The sequence below is a fragment of the Clytia hemisphaerica genome, unplaced genomic scaffold (assembly GCF_902728285.1).
Source record: "Clytia hemisphaerica strain Z4C2 unplaced genomic scaffold, Clytia hemisphaerica genome assembly, whole genome shotgun sequence".
Classification (NCBI taxonomy): domain Eukaryota; kingdom Metazoa; phylum Cnidaria; class Hydrozoa; order Leptothecata; family Clytiidae; genus Clytia; species Clytia hemisphaerica.
In genome coordinates this window covers 3110534-3132365 of record NW_027103551.1, presented here as the reverse complement: position 1 = coordinate 3132365, position 21832 = coordinate 3110534, and the positions used below count along the sequence as shown (strand labels likewise).

At 33.5% G+C, this 21832-nt stretch overlaps 2 protein-coding genes across 2 annotated transcripts in view; one reads left to right on the top strand and one right to left on the bottom strand.

The window, feature by feature from the left end:
- The window catches only part of LOC136800311 (ras-related protein Rab-6B-like), a 197105-nt gene that overhangs the window by 121228 nt on the left and 54045 nt on the right, over nucleotides 1–21832 (bottom strand). The window lies entirely within an intron of this gene.
- LOC136800285 (rho GTPase-activating protein 32-like) overlaps nucleotides 10836–21832 on the top strand; it is a 44818-nt gene continuing 33821 nt past the window's right edge. Inside the window, exons 1-3 of the mRNA XM_067056909.1 lie at nucleotides 10836–11125; nucleotides 12468–12564; nucleotides 13180–13250. Of these exons, the coding sequence (XP_066913010.1) occupies nucleotides 10980–11125; nucleotides 12468–12564; nucleotides 13180–13250 (314 nt within the window). The 5' untranslated portion in view covers nucleotides 10836–10979. The remainder of the gene's footprint in view (nucleotides 11126–12467; nucleotides 12565–13179; nucleotides 13251–21832) is intronic.

Sequence of the window (21832 nt, the reverse complement as noted above, 5' to 3'; positions counted from 1 at the left end):
CTCTCGTTTATGCAGAGACAGACTATGGTTTTTGCAATGACGAACTTCAACTAGCCAAAAACCTTTTCATCTATTCTGCCAATTTATATAAAAAACTGAATACAGTCAACTCTTTCTAATTCGAAGCTCTTTTATCAATCTTTCTGTAATTCGATTCGAAATAAAAAATATTAATCTTCTCAGCTGGGAAGTATAGTGTAAAATGTTCTCTAAAGTTCGAATCTTTCTCTATTTTGAAGTCTTATTGTTCCTTTAAGATCGAATTAGAGAGAGGCAACTGTATTCTTTTACTATGTATCGTCTGTAAAGGTTACATTACGTCATAAAGGTTACATTACGTCATTACGTCATGTATATCTATTAATCCTCTGTGCAGGTTGAACACTGGGCAAGAAACACGGAGCAAAGATTTCCGCTTGAACAAAGATTGTGGTCCACCGCCACCAGCTAATAATAATTCTATGGGAAAGGTACAATATTTCATTATTTTTTTATGTTTTGTGCGTGCAGTTTTATGTTACCGTGAAAAGCACAGGTCGAAATCATATATGGACGCTGTGCCGACCAATCCAGATTCTATTCAGCGCGCAATCAGCGCAGAGAAAAGTAACCATGGCGACCATCCAAGATCTTGGATGAAGTTCAAAGTAGATATTTTTATTCTCGTCGTTGAAAACACAACTCACAAATGTCATCAATGCTTTTTAAAAGCAGTCTGTGATAGAGAATAATAACATAAAGTCTGTCTATTGTTTCGATTCGATTAAAGTGATATTTCCATAATTAAAAGTTTAGTAATTACTATTATACATTTGGGATCATGTAAAAGATTTCTTTTGAAAGTAACTCATTTCAATTACACTTGGAGGTTTCTGGGAAATTCGGAAATAGTAAACTGCATACTGATACAGTCTGCTAGACATTAATAAGGTAATACTTGCTCTTCATCTTTGATTCTTTCTACAGTGATTAGATTGACACATGTGCGATGAAATTTCTATTATTGGTCTTCAGATGTTGAAATATTCCCAACGTCTGATACTCAGGGTAGTTTTATGTAGTTAAAGACAAGGATTTCAAGATCAGATGTGATAACAAATAGTTTAGTGAAGAAACTTTCGAATATATTAGCCGACGAATATTTCTGTATTTTAAACACAAAAGATAACTTGGGGGCTAGGTTAAAGGCAAGGTTTTGTTTGGAATGTTCAATAAGTTATGGCCTGGGCACAATGGAGAACGCAAAAATAGACTAACTTTTTCTCTTGTTAGCTACCCAAAAGGCCAAAGCAGAAGGAGGGGAAGGCAGTGAAACTCAACAGCTTTAATGCAATTTCTAGAATCCGAGGTGCTCTGGGTAACAGCAATTAACTTTTGCAATTTAAATTTTACTAACCCATTTCTTTGATCAATTGCAAGACATATTTAATTTTAATTTAATGAATTTTCTATGAAACTATAGGATTACGATGAAGGTGGTTACGAGATACCTGTTGCTGTGCTTTACGAGTCAAGTGTTTACGAGGCTACAGATGATGAAGATAAACAATCGAACCTTAAAGATGATTATTGTTATCTGAAAGCTATCAATCATCCAAAAGACAACAAAAGGGAATCACGAAATATGCTGGAAAGTATAAGAAATGAAGGACTTTGTCCTGGTAATGCACCTGGAGGACTTGATGGCAAAAGCGGTTCTAGTTCTCTTTTGAAGATAGAGGATATTGAGCGCCAGCGGAAAATAAGTCAAAGAAGCAGTCGGGAATGTAGCAAGGATGATTATTGTAATGTCATGTTAAATATCACGAATGTCGAAGACACGGCCGATGTTAATAAAAATGGCAGCAAAGCTGTAGGCGATTATGAATTCACCGAGTTTGAACCTGACGGTACCGAAATGGGGTTTTACGAGATCAATGCGGCTGATATAGAAAATTCTGACTCTTCGAAAAGGAATAATTATGAGATCATAATAGATGATATAATCACACCCAAAATGAAAAATGAAGACCAGAGTATTATTAACAACAACAAAGCTAATTATTGTAATATGACTTTCCCATTTAAACATGAAGGTTCATCAGGTTATGAGGATGTGAGGAATGTCATCATTTCGTCATATGATGATGTAATAGTTTCTTCACCAAAAGTTAATACAAAAGGTGGAGATGTATCAAGTTGTGGTTATGAGATACCTCCATGTGAAGTTGCTTGTACGGAGAAGTAGAAAATTCCGAAAAGATGATGGAAAGAGCATCTGCATGCAGCTGACACGCAACATTTTTTTCGACGTTTATCTAACGTTCATAACGTCCATATAACGTTAGATGAACGTTTAAACAACGTTGTGTGCCAGCTGGACTGTGTTGGATTCTTTGATTGATTACTTTTGGCAAAATCTCGTGAATTTAACCTGACCGTATATGAATCATTTAATTTAAGTATATTGGAGGTGAAGCTTCGTTTAAACAAGATATTCCACGCAGTCACCATCATATATTGGAATCAAGGAAAATTAAAAATAGACCTACACACAAAATAATTTAATTTCATGATCAAAGAGGTCTAAGAAATTGCATTTTTCAAAGGCATCCGTATACTAAACGCGTATGTTTTTCTTTGAACCCTTTTGTGTAAGTAAACCTTATAACACCCCCTTCTCGCAGACCCGGTAGGGTTTTTTCAGCCAGTGGGGATAAAAATAACGGGCTGAAATCCGATGGGGACTGATATTTCCATATTTTTTATGGTTGGGGACTTCAATTCTTTTGTTTTCAAGTCAGAGAATTCAGTGGGTATGGGGAAAATAGCATAATATTTTGCAGTGTGGACTAGTTTATTTGATTATTATCAGTGGAACAAAAATTGGAGGATAATTTTTCCAGTAGGAAGGGGTCCCAGTTGGTTTGTGAGAAGGGGATGTCTCATCTAGCCTGGCCTTCTTTGGTTCAGATGATACCCAGCACCTCTCAAACCTAGCCTAGTACCCCACTTGGCTTCTTTTCTACCCGTAGACTTTTGACGACGAGGACGTGCTAAGTAAATATTTCAAAAGTACACCCCTGTCTCACAGCCCCGGTGGAATTTTTTCCCACAGCGGGGATAAAAATTTCTATTGAAATCCCAATGGGATAGAAAGTTCCATTGTTTCTGAGGTTAAAATATCCAGAAGGGATAATTTTGGATAATTCAATTTCTCAGTGAGGCTGAAATTGTATAGGGTATTTTGTCCAAGGACGAAATTTTAGCCAAATTTTTCAGTGGGGCTGGGATCCCAGCGGGTCTGTGGCACAGGGGTGTAAAAGTGCATACATCAACGGTCACATCAAAGGCAAAGTACGGGCGTCTTACAGTTGAATCTCCCTAACTTGAACATGCAAAAGGAACACGAATTTGTTCAAGTTAAGGAAATATCGAGAAAAGCTCGTTATTAAACTATCGTGATAGTACACAAGAGATCTAATGAATATTTTGTAAAAACTGTGTCAAGAATAAAAATGAACATCATATCCACCCATGCAAACAGATAAATATATGGAACGGATGATAAATAATTGACAAAAAACCATACTGTTCATAGATTTATTATATTTTTTTCAAGTTTTTTTTTTGTGCTGCTAAATTTTCATATTCATTCTACAGTATAGTATATTTTTCCATTATAAATTATTCAGAAGTTGTGCGGGGTATGAATTCCGTAGGAAAAAAAGAAGAGAAATAGCGATGCGATGCGAGGGAGGAGAAAAATTATGTTATAAAATAAAGAAAAGTTCGTTTCTTCGTGCAGTATGACGCATACTTTGTGCTTTATTTTCGTTTCGATCTTATTCTTTTTCATTTTTATTCTCTGTCTGATTGGGTGAAGAGTTTAAAAGGTGTTATTCTACCATAAATATTTTTTTATGATAAAGTAATAAAGTATGACTTTAAATATCATAATGGAAAAAGAAACTTTTTTGTTATTTAATTTTTTTGTGGATTAATATATGTCTCCTGATCCGGGTTCTGGGTGTTTTGAAGAAGCACTCTTGTTGGTCACAAAAAAACTGTGAAAATCTAAGGTTTGTTTTTTCATGATAAAACTTGGGAATTTAAAACAATGTGGGAATAGGAGGACTAAAAATTCAAATTCTCATGTGTGAACTTGACGAACCATTAACAAATTTACGGTAGATGAAAATTTGGAAATAAAAATTGTGTGATTGCGTGAATTGAAGGTTCGTAGGGGGGGACTCTAATCGTAATAGAGAATTTAGACTAAGAGGACTATGACGCATTAACGCACGCGCACCCGACGAGCGCGTCATCATAAAACCATCGCGCATTCCCTCTTGGAAATACTAAGGAGGTAAAAAACTCACATTTCAATTATACTGAGGGGATAATAATACTCGGAAACATTACGCACAAAAACAAAAAAATTACCAAAGCAAAACAAACATGGCTACATACAGTACCTCAAGCGAGTGAACGAACGTTTCCAGTTTCAAACTTATATTTATCATTTATCAGAGATTTAAAGTTTTTATCAATCAAATTCCGTAAGTATCAGGCTTGTAATCAAATCAAATCTAACAAAAGATGCATTTAGTTAAATTTACCCTACCAGACATGACACAAAATATAAAAAAATTATAATCTTTCAAGGGACCCAGCTAACTACCGTGAGATCGGCTAACATGCATAGCCCTCAAATGATAACCTGGCTGGTCATTAAAATACAACTACGCAGCTCCGCTCGCAGCGGAGATAAATGACCAGCCAGGTCATTTATTTGAGGGCTATGCATGTTAGCCTCCACTTAGCTGTCTAAATGACCTTATTGTTATATATAATAAATAATAATGGAAGGTTGAATTATATCAAAAGGAAGAAAATTTGTTGAAAAAAGCCAAAAAATCTGGTAAAATTTCAAAAAAATCAGTTTCAAAGAGCGAAACTTTTTTGTGGCACACCCGGTAGCTAATTGCGGATGTGATAAAACGAGCCGCAACGAGAGTTGTTTACAATCAAGCCTTAGCCTTTCACCTTTGTATAAGTTTAGTGAAAACTTCCAGACGTCCGCGCTCGATAGGATCGATAATCGGAATGGCTCGATGGCGGATCGATATGTGATTGATGGATTACTTAACGATCCGGATAGGAGATCAATAGAGGATCGATACTCAAGATTTTTTAAAGCTTATGATTAGTTATCGTTTATTTATCGATCTATCATCGATCTTTTATCGATCTTATCAACCCTATCGACTCATACTCGATTTGCGATCGATAACAAATCGATTAACGATCGATGGCGAATCGATTAACGATTGATGACAAATCGATATACTCGATTGAAATACTAGCTCAATAATGGATCAACGAAGGATCGATACTCAAGACTTTTTAATGGCTGAATCTTCCATCGATCTCCTATCCGGATCGTTAAGTAATCCATCGATCACATATCGATCCGTCATCGAGCCATTCCGATGATCCATCCTATCAAGCGCGGACGTCTGGAAACTTAGTTGAACAGAGGTTAGACATCACATCTGACACTCTGGCTAAAAAGAGTAGGAGTTTTAAGCTCGAAACGAAGGAAGATAATGAAGTAGCCTAATAATACCGTGAGATTGGGTAACTTGCATCAGTGTCAGAGGCTAACATGCATTGCCCTCAAATGAATGACCTGGCTGGTCATTAAAATACAAAGTTAAATCAAAACAAAAATGGTACAGTATATATATAGAGCTGCGAGGGAAGATGCGTAGATAATTTGTTTTAAAATTCTGTTACTTTGATTGATCGGCCATTTGATGCAATGTATCCCTCTATGATGCAACTGTACCCAACTTCACGGTATATCTCAGGTGAGTTTAAGGCTAGTTCAAAACCTATTTCCTGATTTTCCCACTGCTTCCCATTAATCCTAACACTTGCATATAGCTCAAAAGAAACGTAATAAGGAGATGGTTACGGAAAGTGCTGCGTCAAAAATAAAGCGAATTTCACAACGTCAAAATCAGTTTTTGGCAGATATCTTGAAATTGGCTTAAGATAAGATTCAAATTTTTGACCCAGCACTTTCCGTAATCATCTCGTTAACACGCTTCTTTTAAGCTACATACTTTAATTGTTAAGGAACATTGAGAAGCAGTGGGAAAATCAGGAAATAGGTTTTGGACTTGCCTTAAACTCACCTGAGATGTTATTATTTTTGCCTTTGATAATAAAAGATTTTTATTGCCTTGGGAATACGTAAAAAGTGGAGCATGTTTTTACCGAGTTTGTTTGCAACTAAGGTAATAGTATAATCTCTTTAAAGCCAAAATTATACTATTAGCTTAGAACCTTGGCTACTACTCTTTGCTCTTTGGTATTAGTCTGGAGATCCATACTCTCTATTCAAACTTTCACCACATAAGCATCAGCTACTCATTGAGAGTGTGGTATTTTAGACCCAGTTTGAATTTGTTTACATTTGGTTTGAATTTCGTGCCAAAAAAGCTGTTAATAAGTTTAGCCAATCAGGTTTGCACACTTCCAATCGCCAATCTAAACAATAATATCACGTGATTTCATCGATTGTTTAACAGCCAATAGAATTCTGCAACCAGATTTGGCATCTTCAAAAATATCCGGCTACTCTGTTATTTCTATATTCGTTTTAACTAAATGCTATACTTTGAAATCACACAAACAGAGTAGACGGGTCTCCCAGCTATTTTGGTATGTGGGCACTGCTCTTGTTTTGAATATTGATTTTTTCCAGATACATCCCATGCGCACTAAAGTTTTAGTGAAACAATTGAGAGTTTCCAAACCTAAGCAGCTGTGGTTTAAACATTCTTTTGTTTTGAATATTTGTTGATAAACTTCTTTTGTTAAAAACTTCTATTATGTTTAATCCTATTAAAAAGAATATTCCCGGTGGGGTTACTAGTGGCTGCCTATAGCAGTGCCTATAGACCAAGAGTAAGGCCTAGACCTGGAGCTATATATTTATAGACTAGGGACCAGCTACCTAATAGGGCATTGAACACTCATCCAAAGTATTCAAATGCGCTCTTCCAGAAAAAAATCAATATAAGGAGTGTTATGGAAATTCCACTCAATTTTTTATTCAAACCCTTGCCTTGGAATTCCATAAAATTTGTCAAAATAAAAAAAAAAGTATACATCGGAAATACCAGATTTTTCCACCAAAAAGTTGACTTTGTATTAGCTGATTGGAAATCCAGGAGTTTCAATTGCTTTTTTTGTATTGAAAAACCAGGAATTTTAAAAAACATTTTAGCTTGGAAATCTGCTGTCATTGGGAAGAGCCCAATGAGAAATGAATATAGTTGCACAACAATCAAACTAAATCGAATATCACCTAGAACTTTGATGTTCGATTGAGATTTGATTAAGTTTGACAATCAAATTTCAATATCGTTCTATTATTGCATTTTGATTGTTGATTCCATTCAATTGAGATTATCTGGAGATAGGTATGTTAAGAAAGTCACAAGGCTGATTAAATATAATCTGTAACAATCTAAAGGGGCATCTAGTAACGTGAAGACCAGAATTTGATTCTTTAAGGGAATCAAAAATTATAAAGTGCACTCACAAACATCAATTTATTAGTTTAACAAAATTAATAACAGTGCTGTCATCATTTGACAATCAAACAAAACATTTTCTGTCAACAACCTTGTAAACATTCCAACAACTTCCTCGAATGATTGATTTGATGCGATAAAACGAGTCGCAATGAGAGTGTTTGTATAAGTGTAGTGAAAACTTGAAGAACGGAGGTTATACATCACGCCTAACACTCTGGCTACATGACCCCCTGAAACTCTCCTTTGACAAGTCCAACAGACTTCTTAGGGACTTAAAAAAATTATAGTGGGACCTCTCGCTAAACCTCTCACGTTGGAAAGGCCTCATCTTGACACAGGCTTGTCAGTTGATAAAACTACTTGGGGGATCAAGTTTTCCCATTTATAAGAACAGGTACCCTTAAATCTCAGACCACCTGATTATCCCTTCAAAATGTTTATAAATAAAACCTTGTGAATAAGCTTTTTAAAAAATTGCTTTATTTACTTGTAACTACTTCGCAGACCAGATAGTTGCTATGGCAGTATTAGACAAGGTATGTCGATACACAATATACACAAAGCTACGGTAAGTTTAAATATCACCTTTTGCTTGAGATATACGTGCAATGTCATTTTGGATGAATAAAAACTCCATTATCATCAAAACAATGACACATTGAACCTGAACCTTTATAATGTCAAAAAACTCCCAAAAGCAAAACCCCGAAAAACACTAAAGAGAAAAAAACATAAAGAGAAAAATTCTTATTTAAATTTGCTTTTGGGAATATAAAATGTCGTTGACAAAGGCAAGCATGTTTTACCAAGTTTGTTTGTGACTAATCTAATAGTACTGTACATCTTTTTAAATTATGCTATTACTAGCTTTAAACTCTGCTTATACATATTACAGAATGGGTGAATCAACCACTACATAAATCTATCACTCTAGAATTAGAAAATTTTTAATACTGGGAGAATTTACGAAGTAAACATGGAAATCTATGTTGTGTTGCAATCCAAAAAAAACTGTATTTTGACCCACGTTCTTTTGTATCTGATGAAATCAAAAGTGCAGCATTGGGTATTAATGTCCAATATATCCGTTTTTATGTATATTTTGTCTTCACTGATGTCTAGAGCCAAGCCAAGGGATAGAAATAAAAACATTGCCACATCATTTGTGGATACTTTTCAGTACTGAGCTAGCTCTATATCTAATGAAAATGCTGGAAGCAATATATAGTGAAACAGCCATTTTATAATTTTTTTAAAGTTATCAAAAGAAAGCTAAAACGTTTTTTTAAAGAAGCTATTTAAGGAGTTTCAGTTCCATTTTTCATGGAGATGTTGCTACTTTTTGATGTTTTTTGTAGTCAGTTTTTTCAAATTTTCGAAAAATGAGGCTGCTTCAAAATGATACATCTGAATTAATGCTACATCTGAATTAATGCTAATAATATTATGCCTAAAGTCTTACGATGAGAGGTAAACCTTGAGATGAGCTATGATTTCAGTGCTACCAATTGAATCTCTTTAGTTGCCATGCTTTAAATAGAAACAAAATTGTTGCTATTTGTATTTGTCCTGATTTGTCACCAAATTGTCAAAAAAATGCATCATAGCTGTGTTTCCTCAGTTTTGTTTACATTAAAAACAGTTTTACAGAAAAATGACATGAAATGAAATAGAAAATACCTTTTACCAAGTCTTATGATTACTTGTCTCAAGTTTTGTTGGTTTAGGCTACGTCATATCTTCCTTCGTTTCGAGCGTAAAAGTCCTACTCTTCGGGATATGAGCACTGCTCTTGTTTTGAATATTGAAATTCTCCAGATAAATCGCATGCGCACTGAGGTTTTAATGAAACAATAGAGAGTTTCGAAACCTAAGCCAATCAGCTGTGTTTTAAACATTCTTTTATTTGAAATCTCTATTGATAAACATCTTTTGTGAAAGTTGTCTATTATGTTTAAACCTATTAATAAGCAATTCCCGGTGGGGGTCACTAGTGGCCGCCCATAGCAGTGCCTATAGACCAAGAGTAAGGCCTAAAAGCGTAGACTATGTTGGTTACTCAAAGAGGATTTCTTTGATTGTGTGGTTTTTGATCTGGTTTGAGGTTGATTTTTTCACAGGCCAAATTATTTTAACACTTATTGAAATAAGAAATGTCATGTTTTGGTCTTACTTTTACTTTCAGCTTATCATTAAAATACAAACACAGACAGGTTTTTAAACAGATTAATGTTTCAAAGCTGATTTGCTGTGTAATGATTTAAATGGTAAATCTGTGCAACTATAAGATAGGAAGCTTTTTTTTGCATTACTGATAACATCTTATTTTAAACAAGAATGCTTTATTTTGAGAACTTACTAATTATCATATGGTTAACACATATGTTGTAGAAAAATGTTCTTTTTTTCTGATGTCAATATAAATTGTTTTTTACTTGACCTTGTTGTGAATACCATTAGGTATGAAGTCGTGAAGGTTGGTTTTATTAGCAGCAATTATAATGTTAGTAAGGTATTTTGGTGAGATACAGTATAGGAATTCAAGAGGACAAAAATCATTATGGCAAATGATAAAGTGGAGGCTGAAGCAAACTGGATAGGTGTTGCTAGCCTTTAGCGTCGGCTAGAAACTAACGTGGGAAAGAATCTAAATTGGTGACCAACCTCATGCGTTAAAAGTAATTTGTTGTTTTTCCTTGTTTAATCAGTATTTAGGGCTTTAAAAAATCTTACATAGGTTCCATAAGGTCAGACTGTTGAAATCAAGCTGGATTGCTTTTCGAAGCTGACACTCAGAGACTGGTTATCATCATTCCTAAAATATTATTGAGAGTTTTCTTCCACCTTTCCCTGTTCTATATCAGACTAATTTGTTTATGTTTATCATATGTGTACGTTGAAGATGTGTTTTTTTTGAAAATCTTAATTCATTGTTTGTCTTTGATACCTTACACACGATTTGATGATACATACGTTTTGAGGTTATGAATATTTCTCGATTGTTGAATGTGATTTAATTTCTAACTTTCATGGAATACTTGTCAGCTTGTATGAATGATTATGTCATTATTCAGTCGAATCATCTGCTAATAATAGCTCATTATACCACAAACATAAACTGTACATGTTATCATTAATTAAGATGATACAATTCTTAATTTTCTCCCCTCAAACAGTATTACTTTTTCATTGCTGCACCGATACATAAATAATGTACTACAGATTATGATCTTTTATTTCAGGAATAAAATCAAAACACAAAAATGCCAATAAAATCTGTCTAACTCGAAATTAAAATCCAAAATAACATCGAAACCGTGTTTTCTACTACCAAATTACTAGACAAACTTGCTAGTATAAACTTGCTGCAATATATAACACAGGATGACTCAAGTTTTGTCACCTCAAAGTATCGATCATGTACATCTACGATTGAAAAAGCATGCAGTTAAAGAACAAGCTGATGCCACCACAATTACAAAGAAAGGAACAATGGAAGCAAGTACCACTTTCAATCCACGTGCAGGAGGGTAAGACAAAAAAAATGTAAAAAAATTGATTTCGAATTCGAATTCTTCTTAATTCTTCCTATGCTACAAATTAACTTTATCATAAAGAACTAAAATCTTTAGTCAGGTCTTATGGTACTTCGTCGTTGTCAAATCAAAAGGGCCAATCTCAAAACTAGTGTCTGAGAAAGGAATTTTCTGTTTAGCTAACCTTAAATTTCAGATTGACCCTTTTTATTACATAATGAGGAAGGTCCCATCTACATGAAAGAGTGCCCATCTCAAAATGTATGGTCAGCCAAATAGAAAAATCTTCAGTTTTCTTGGAGACGAATTTTGAGATTGTCCTCTTTCTTTGAGTTATCAACAAAGACCTGTAAAAAATATTGGTTTGCAACCAACAATATTTATATACACAGAGAAAAATATGCAACCTACTTTCATCCTTTAGCCACCTGAAGTGTTTAGGAGCCTCCCCGATTCAGTTATCTCTTTATATGATCATGGTCAGAGATGAGACAAAATCTTTCTAAAATTCTTTTGATATTTCATGTTTTGGTTTTTTCTGGTTGAAAATTCCCTTACCCTAGGTTATTCAGGTGTTCTATTTAGCACAAAGGAGATATTTTAAAGAGAGTGGTTGTCTGTGTTTTTACTTTTCATATTGAAAACTGAACCCAAAGCACACATGGTGGCTTTTGTTTCGTGATTATGTTTAATTTCCCTCTTTATTTTTTCTTCACTTTTTCTTTGAAAAAAACATTCCATTTCTATCATAATAATTTTAATGAAAAATTTTGGTATAGCATAATAAAAGGAGGACTAAAGGTTTAAAATTTGCATAAAAATTGTTTTACTGTTGAAGAAAATATGTTATAATATTTCATTGGGAATTTTATCATCAAAATGTATGGTACTGTAGGATTATAGTTTTTAAGTAGTATGGTATAAGCTCAGTATCATAGCATCTTTGCACCACCAATCCATCAAAATGTGGTTTGCATGTTTTGGTCCATGTAGACACAATGTCACCAGGTATCTCCAACCAATACTCAAAAAAATTACATTTTCTGACATTTTTTCTTATTGGATATCAAAAAGGTACCATAACAATGCTGGGAGAAAATTTCCTATATCATTGATACATTGATACTGTATCCCCAGTGTTATGAGTCTTTATTCTTTGTTCTATTGAAACTTAGCAGGTAATGTTCCAATGATTTCAATTACTAATTTAATTCCATTCAAAATATATTGTGGATATTTTGCCCTACCACGTGATATAGCCAAATTTTGTAAATTTTGAGATAAATATTTTTCATGATGAATTTTATCAAAGAATTTCCATTCTTCTTTTTTATAGGGTGAACAAAAAGCTAATGAGACTAGCAGTGGATTCTCGATCCAGCACCAAAAGAAATAGCATCATGTTTGATGAATCTGGTGCTCCACCGATCAAGGTTTGAGTTGATCAAAAAGTTTTTTTTAAACATCTTGATTAGTGACATAGACAAAAACATTCAAGTAAATGCAGATAATAATTAATATCATGCTCAGACGTTATGGTTTAGCATCGCTCCAGTATGGTTTTTGTTACAAATAGGAACTGTTCTTATTGGTTTCGGAACGTTTCGGAACAGTTCTGTTCTGGTGAAAATAATGTAGCGTAACTCTTTCGATCCGTTTCTGCCTTGTAAAATCTTCTTTTTTGAAGTTTTTCCGGTGTCCACACAGTGTTTCGGAACCATCTCTTTTCGAACCGTAATGTCTGAACATAGCATATATATGTTTGATTGGTTTGATTTATATATTTAGAAAAATTCAAAAAATAGCAAAAAACATATAATTATAAAAATTTTAGTCCCTTTTTATGTTTCATCTTTATTTTATTTAGTATTTCAACACTTGCTCTCCTTGAGGTCAGATCTCTGATCTTCACCATAATATAGTCAACAATGATCCTAAATTATTGTACTGCTTCAACCATTCACCATTCACCATATGATTTTCGTGAATGTTAAACAACGTTGTGCACAATCTGCAATAACACTATCTACTGTCATTTGTTCCTTTAGACTGAAATCACTTTGTTGAATGCCAGCGTTGATGAAGAACTGATACCCTGCCAAAGCATCAAACATTTGTCGTAAGTCATTTATCAATTATTTTTGAAACCAAAAAGAAAAATATTTCTAGGTATATTTTTTAAACATTTTTAATAAAACAGCTTTTAGAAATACACGTTTTTTATAAGGAATACGTTTAGAGGGAACTTAAGGCTGAAAATGGTCCCAAATTTAAGGAATTGTTAAAGTACTGCGTTCAGGCTCAGAATAAGAAATCAAGCTTAGGAATATTTAGAGTTAAACTTGAACTTACTCACATTTACAATAACCAAAATAAAAAGATGATACAATATCTAATGAAGTTACATACTTAGCAAATTCTATTCTAACTTAGCAGCTAAGTAAATAAGGAACTCGATAAGGAACTTCGAGGCTGAAACTCTCTGGAAAAATAAGGAACTCCAGGGTCGGAGCCAAGTTAGGTTCCTTATAAAAGAAAAACCTCATTGTCAAAAAACAAAGATATTAGTTTAAATCTGTAAAGTGTTTAAGACAAAAGTATGTCAAGTTCAGTTACTTCGTTGGAAATAACTCGATAGTTAGGTATATCATTTTATGAGTATAGTTAGTTCAATTGATGTTTATTTTTGATAAGGGTGATAAAATTATAGCCAAAAAAATAACATTTTTATTTATGCTTTGCAGTATAAGATCTTCTAACAACTTCACAATTGATTTTTTCTTGTGAGAAAAACTTCATTAATCCAATTGGTTGGCTGGTTTTAACTCTCATACAAACAGAAATTCTAAAAGTTTACACCATTAAGGTCTGTCAAGTGCTTTGTTAACATAGTCATGGTTATAGTGTAGTAGACAATTAGCTTTAATGGCTAATTATGCAAAGAATAGTACGGAAATATTACCAGCAATGATCCTTTATAATTCGTCTCGTTCTTGACGCGAGATAAGAAAAGTTTATGCGTTCTTTTATAAGAACATCCAAAATTTTTGAAGCCTTGGGATATTCTTAACTTTTGAGTTTTAAAGCCTAAAAATGTTTTTAAAACATGTTCTTATTTGTTCATTTTTTGAGTATTATGTCTATTTTCCTAAGAGAATGGGTGTTTTGGAGTCCACAAAGCCTTAAAATGTTCTTAACTTGTTCTTAACATTTTGGCCATCGAAGTCTTATGTTCTTATATAATTTGTTTCTTATAAAAAAACGTTTATACGTTTCATAAGAACCAGTAAATTTTTGGTAGAGGCACTGTTTTATATTTCGTGATTTTCACTTGAAATTGTTCTTCATAATATTTTCTAAGTCTGGAATTGGTCTTAAATTTGTTTAAAGGTTCTGGCCAAAATTGAGTCTTGTTTTCTTATTCATGATACGCACTTTTGACATTACATCACGGACCCAATAGCTGACTTGTTGCAAGTGACGTAAAATCAGTCAATACGTCACTTTCAACCAATCAGCTGTTGCGCCCATGGAAGAAATTGCAATGGTGCATATCATGAATAATTATACAAGAAACGCCCGTGTATGGAAACTTTTCCTTTTGCCCACCACACCGCAAGTAATAATCTTTATTTATCAAATCCTTGGAGTTTTTTAAAGAAGGAAATTGAGAATGTCAAAAGTGCAACACTAACTTGATTGAATGATTGATTGATTGATTGAATGATTTGTGAAAAAAGTTTTGTATGCGTACTTGCTAAGTCTATTTTATTGCGGTTTTTTCGTAATTGAATTTTCAGGATATTTCAATGTGAAGCAAAGTTTTTTTACAAGGACCTGTTATAATTGAGGCTCTGTAAAAATTTCTTAGAATGTGATGGGTTTACTAACATTATTTTGGATAGTCTTCTTAAGTTATAGGTCAAAGTTTAGTGTTCTTTATGCGACTAGATATTCTTATGAAGAAAAATGTGTACATTTTTTTCAAGGAAGTCATCCATCATTATTATGACAATTCAAGATTGTTTCCAAGCAAGCCTTATTAGAACAAACCTTTTTAAGCCTGATTTTTCACATCTATGAAAATGATAATGAATTAAGATTGATTTCCAAAGCAACTTTAGATTGAACGTTTATTGGTCAATTTGCACGTTTTGTTCCTATGGCTTCACAATTATTTGGATTTTGGCTCTCTCTCCCTTTGTATCAAACTAAATTAATACCACCTGTATTAATTTCTTCTCTATGATGTTAATTCGAATAAGTTCAAGGTACAGTTGATGCTCTCTAATCTGATTTTCAAGGGGTTGGATTTTCATCGAATTTTTATCGAATAGAAAAGTGTCGTTTATGAGAGTTTCTTGATATTATCGAATAATGGAGCGTATCGAATAGTAGAACGTCGAATTAGAGAGCGTCAACTGTATCCAACCCTGATACCTTCTTGTAGATTATGGCCACCTGCCTCTGTATTAAACTCTGTACTGCTTAAGACCAGGTTTTAACAGGTAATTTAGGATTTAATTACTTTTTTCAAACAAACAAAAAAACTGTAAATCTAATAAAATTGAAGTTAGTAAAAACAGAAAAGACAATTGATTGCATAATTAACGTGATAGATAGAGAAAAAAATCCTTAATTACTTGTGACATAAGAGTTATTTTTGTATGTCCCAGACAGTTCGCAGGGGAATTAAAGGTTTTTGTTATTTTTTGTGTGATAGATTGTGCTTCTTTATTTTCTGAGGCAGTTAACAAAATTTTTCAATTTCCTCTATCTGTCATTGTTTTTGTTTTCCTCTGTGAATTATATCTTTATAGTAAAATATATTTGAATGGATACTAGACGTCTGAAATGCAATATTGATCATGTTTTCAATGGCTAAAGTGAATCTTCTGTTTTTTTAATTTCATTGTACAGTGGTGAAAAGAAAAGTGTATGTTCGCTAAAATTTCATACCTCAACATTAGTATATATAGTATCTTGGAAGATTGGAAATTCACCCTTTTTGAAAACCTGGCGGAATCTACTTTTTTGTTGTTTTTTTGACTGGTGTTTTTAAATTTTTCATTTACGTTTCTTGGTAGGGAAGAGAGTTTACAAAAAAATTTACGAAACTATCACAGTACTACTGAAATAAAGTACGCCTGTTAAAACCATATGGTTATTTATTAGACTGACAAAAGTGACACATTATGAAGTAATCGAGAAAAAAAACAACGAAGAAACATTTTGTATATATTTGGACCCAAGAAGAACATTTCTTATGAAACGATGAGGAACGGCCAATACAAGAAGAAGATGAACTCGTTATTTTGTTCTTCTAGATCATTGCTATGTTTACCCGTATACTTCAAGTTAGTATTTTTCATGTTCTCCTAAAGGTTTTGTTTTTAAATAAGAGTGATATCGTTTGCTTACTCATCAATTTCAATTCACAAGCTATTTCACATTGGATTGACATGGATGTGGAGCAAGATTGGTCAGAAAGAGGAAAAGAAAAACACTTTTTTTTGGTTATATCAGCATAATATAACAATAGGCAGACACTGTCCTGATATGAAATATGTGTCTGATATGAAACATTTATGTAAAAATAAAACCTTTTTTAAGCTATAAACCCATTAATGTTAATTTTACACCCTGACTTAGTGCCTCATTAAAAATTACTATCCAAGCGTAGATGATTTGGAAAAAAACTAATTACAAACTCTTGGATGGCGATGAAATCTCTAATTTCATTTTTTGTCTTATAAATTTCGATGAAATTCGATGATAATTCGATAAAATACGATGATTCAACATCAAATCTTTTCTGTTCTTCCCAAGAAGAAAAATGGAGTAGTTTGGAAACGAATTTTTGGCGTTTTTTCCCAATTGGGAAGAGATCATGCCAAGATGATACTGCCCTATCTTTTTGGTATCAGTTGTGATAGCTGACATACGAAGTACAAATTCGTTCTCCAAAAGTTAACTCTTCAATCTTTTTGCTCTAAAAAAGTGCAGTGAAAGAGAAAGAGAGGAAGGACAACGGAAACCGGGTGTGGAAAACGTCTAAAGTTTTCTCCTTCATTATAATCCTTATCTTCTCCTATTCAATTTCGGGATCCTCCTTTTCACCAGATTTTTCTTTGATTACCTGTCATCCTTTTTCTCGTGAAGAAGAAAATTTCCTATAAGTCACGTGACTTGAGTGTTTGAGTGTTCAAGCTATTTTGAATTTTTTTTCTTTTGAAATAAGAATATAAGAATCGAGCTTCCAGGGAGCTATTGCCCAAAAGGCTTTCTCCACCCTCTCCACCATTGGGTTTCTAATAAGGGGCTACCAAAATGTAGAAAGATAAAAAGAGGAAAAGTTTGTCTAAATTTTGAACTTTATAAAGGGGCAACTGGGAGGGGGCAGCCGAGTTTCGGGGTGTCGAAATACAATGGTTGGAAAAAGGCACCTCTGATTACTAATTTTGGCGATTACTAATTTGCAGTTTTCATCCAATAAGAGAAAAAATACCCGAAAATTTTCGTACTCGCTTCCCTCGCGTCATTTTTGCAAAGATATTCTTAATTTTTAAAGAGGCGTCAAAATTTCGAAAATTGCCAACCCAGTTTTGGTCGACACAACACGCTACTGGTAATGTACTAAAAATTCTTTGCTTTGCATAGTGTCCTTCAGGGTTTGTTCCCCCCTCCAAATTCTTGATTTTTTAAAATCTCCCCCTCTTTTCCCCCCTATGACTTTTCAGTTTTTTAGTTCCCTCTTTTTTGCTTTCCCCCCAGAAAATTTTGAAAATATCAGTTCCCCCCATATACCCGTATAAATTTCTCAAATTTCAGCCTGACACAAACATAAAATTTTGCTGCAAAAGGAATACTAGACAAAATGGAACGAAAATTTGTTAATTTTTCAATCATGATCTAATCACATGATATCATGTGGACTGACCTTTATTGCTGAGATAAAATTGAAGTTATTTCACACTTCCCCCCACCAAATTTGCCAACTATCGATTCCCCCTCTTTTTCCCCCCTTTATACTATTCAAATTTTCATCCCCCCCCTCACCCATTCAAAATCGGAAAATTGGTTAGGGGGGGGGGGACCGAGGAGGACACTATGCTTTGTCAACAACATTTGGCTACCTTGGAGCTAGAAGCTAACAGAAGGCAAAAACTCTTGCACAATATTTCCCTGATAATAATATTAATCGGAAAAAAAATAAACATTAGGAATTTCTGTTACTTATAAGAACAGGAAATATTTTCGAAGTGAAGAATTTTTTATTTGAATTTACACTCATTAGAGGAAATGCTAGAATATTTTCCAAATGAGGCATTCTAAGATTTAAGACATATTTCTAAGTCTTGGTCACATTCAGTTTGATTTTTTTAAATCTCACGATCTCTAGTTGAAGAAGTCTTTGGCTATTTTTTTTCGGTGATATTAAGTTAAAAGTCTGCAGATTTTTCTTAATTTCTTTTTACTATACTCTATTTTTTTTATCAAAAATATTTTGTATTTTTCATATAGTTTTTCCTTTGCTTTATCTTTTTTCTCTCTTTTTTTTTCGTCTTCTTCATTTTTCTTGAAATCATTGGTTTTCATACAAAACGTTTTAAAGAAGGAGGGATAATCAACGATAATCAACGAGAAATAAAATATTTAGGAATATTATGTGCAGTTTTTTTTAGATTCTACCAAAAAGAATTTAAGGAAATATAAAGTTTATTTCTATTCTAACTTTTTTTGGACTAAAAAAGATGTGAAAAGGGAGAGTTTGATTTTTGTATATAGAGGGGATTTGTGAAAAAACCTGTCTGCAATTATAAACGTTTTACAGTAGGTTTTTGTTGCTCTTTTGCAAAGGGATGTCATGCTGTGTTGCTCAAAATTTAGTCAGTCATTTTTTATTGTCTTTTGGTGTTTTTGGCTTGGTCTTATAGCCGACTTAATGGAGCTGGAATGTGGAATGAGGGGATTTCTTTATTAACGCATTCACAGGAATCTTTCGAGAAATACAAACAATCTTTATGAAAAAGTTTCTTTAATCTAAGGGTCAACCTTTTGTCAATAATATGTTCTTTGGGGAACTTATCTGACCTTTGGGGGGGGGGGGTGGTATAAAACAGCTTTATGGTTGACTTCTTGATTTTAACTTCCGATCGAGCCTAAAAGTTATAAGAGCTCCCAAAAATCTTAGGGGTGAGGTACTAAAAAAAGGATCTAATTTTTTACCTTAATTTTTTACACTAAGGTTGACAGTACTATTTACTACTGCGACGAATATATTCGTATAGAAGGGCCAACATACTGGAAATACTACGAAAGACTATAACTTTTGTTACATAAACTTTTGCTTGCATTTTTCAAATGTGAAATTCTGCGACGATTGGTATACGATATGAAATTGTTTGAAGCAAAAATTGAGGCCATAGGAGTTTCTAAAAGTTAAAAATTTCCATGAAATTCCAAGAAGTCGATTTCTGAAAAGGCTCGGTAGAGAACGTGTTAAGCAGGATGTTCAGATGAGGTGGAGTTTTTATAAGATTCTTTAATAATTGGTCATTTGAAGTAATAAAAATTACTGGTTTAAAATGCCCAACCTAGACAGGAAATCGAATAAGAGATTGTAAAAACTCCATCTCGTCCCAGGATGTTAGGTGAAGGTTAATCCTTTATAACATAAGGTTCGATTTGTCACTCTCTCGCTGATTACTTGTCCCATGGGAGGTCGCTATTAGGATTTCTTTTTTAAGATGTTATTTTAAGATCTTCTTCCCTGTTGATTGTTCATACTATTTTTTTACTAAATGAAAATTTAAAAACAGAAGTGTAAACTATTGTTGTGCAATAATTGCATTTATGCGCAGCTCGAAAATAATTACAAAACTGAGCAAAGGATATTACAAATTGACGCAGATTCGTGATACCTTCGTCAATTTGTAATACATTTTGCGCCATTTTGTAATATCCTTTGCGCAGTTTTGTAATTATTTTGGAGCTGCGAATAAATGTAATACTTCCCTGCGCAATTTTGTGATTTGGAATTTATTTTTTCTTAAAATGAATAATTTTCGTCTTTATTTTTGTTTGCTTATAAAATTTCTAAAGGGGGATTCTTTATTCTCAATATAGTTTTTGAAACAGTTTGATTATTAGGCTCCCAGTAGATTCTCATCACCTTATTTATGAAAAATGGAAAATTAGATTCTATAGTTTAGTTTTTCACTGTTTGTGGGGTACCACTCTTATCTTCATTTGGGACGAGTTTGTGAAAACACTTTTTGTGATAACCTATTTCTCAGTCAGGAGTCGGTTGCATAAGACGACGATCACTTCAAAATCAAGTTATCAATTAACGATCTTGATTTTGCTTAGAATACTGTATTACACGTTTTTTTATAAGAAGATCCCCCGGGGGGGGGGGGCACTGGGTTTGCGGACTGACGGTATGTGCGGGCCAAAAATTGGCTTTTATAATTGCACCCTTACAGTGCAGCAAAAATCAGTGAAAATCATACCCTTAAAGTGCATTTCCCCCCAAATTTTCGATCCCTTTCGTGCAAAAAATGGTCAAAATTCTAGCATTTTTGGTCAAAGTATCTAGATTTTTCAAGAATTTTCTGAAATTTCTACCCTTACAGTGCATCTCTAGTTTTTCCGACCCTTACAGTGCATTTTAAACATATTGGAAAAGGTACCCTTAGGACCCGCACATACCCGTCGGTCCTTTTGCCCAGCTGCCCCCCCCCGGGGAAGATCCCAAATTTTTGAACCCTTCGGATGTTCTTAACTTTTTCAGATTTTAAGCCTAAAAATGTGTTTTGTTATTTTCGCTTTTTCGTGGGTAATTTTATGCGCTTTCCAATAAATCGCGTGTTTTAGAGTCTGCAAAGCCTTAAAATGTTCTTAATTTGTTCTTAGTATTTTGGCCATCGTAGCCTTATTTTCTTATATAGTTTTTTCTTATAAAAAAACGTGTATATGCGTCGGTGGCCGTTATTAGTATCCCATACTCTAGTTTTGAAGAGAACAATTGCAACGTCAAACGGATTGGTCTCTATCAAAATCTTTTCGGAGCATTTCGCATTGTAACATTTTCTTTGAAAAAATAATCGGGGATTTTTTCGTTTGATCTTTTCTGTACATTTTTTTCTCACCACCCTTGTTCCCTGCTTACACGCTGTCTCTTGGATAGGACATAAGTATTCTAACATTTCTCTGAATTTTCTTTACTATAAAAAATTGATACTGCTCATCTTTTTGTCTTTGCCCTTGTACAAAACATTAGATTTTATCATTGTAAGGTCAAAACTTTCTATGGTTTCTAGTGCTAAGTTTTTGAATCGTTCTTTATTTCCTAACTGTTCTAGTCACAATCTGAAAAATTCCTAAATAAGACTAATCCGAAGCAAAATAATAGACTCTTGAAGGTCGAGATAAGGAGTAAGGTTTATAATAAAGCATTGTTAAATAGGGACGAGAAAACTTTATTCAAGTTCAGAAGATATTCAAGTTATAGATAGTGGTTCGAATTAATTTGTGAATAATTTTTTCAATTTTTGAAAATAATAAAAACAAAAACAAAGGATGGAGCGAATGATTGGTTCATTTCGCCGAAGTTCGTCTGTTTCTTCAAGAAAATCTTCATCATCCATTTCAACGTCACTATCTTTGATATTTGAATGTATGACTAGTCCCTATGGT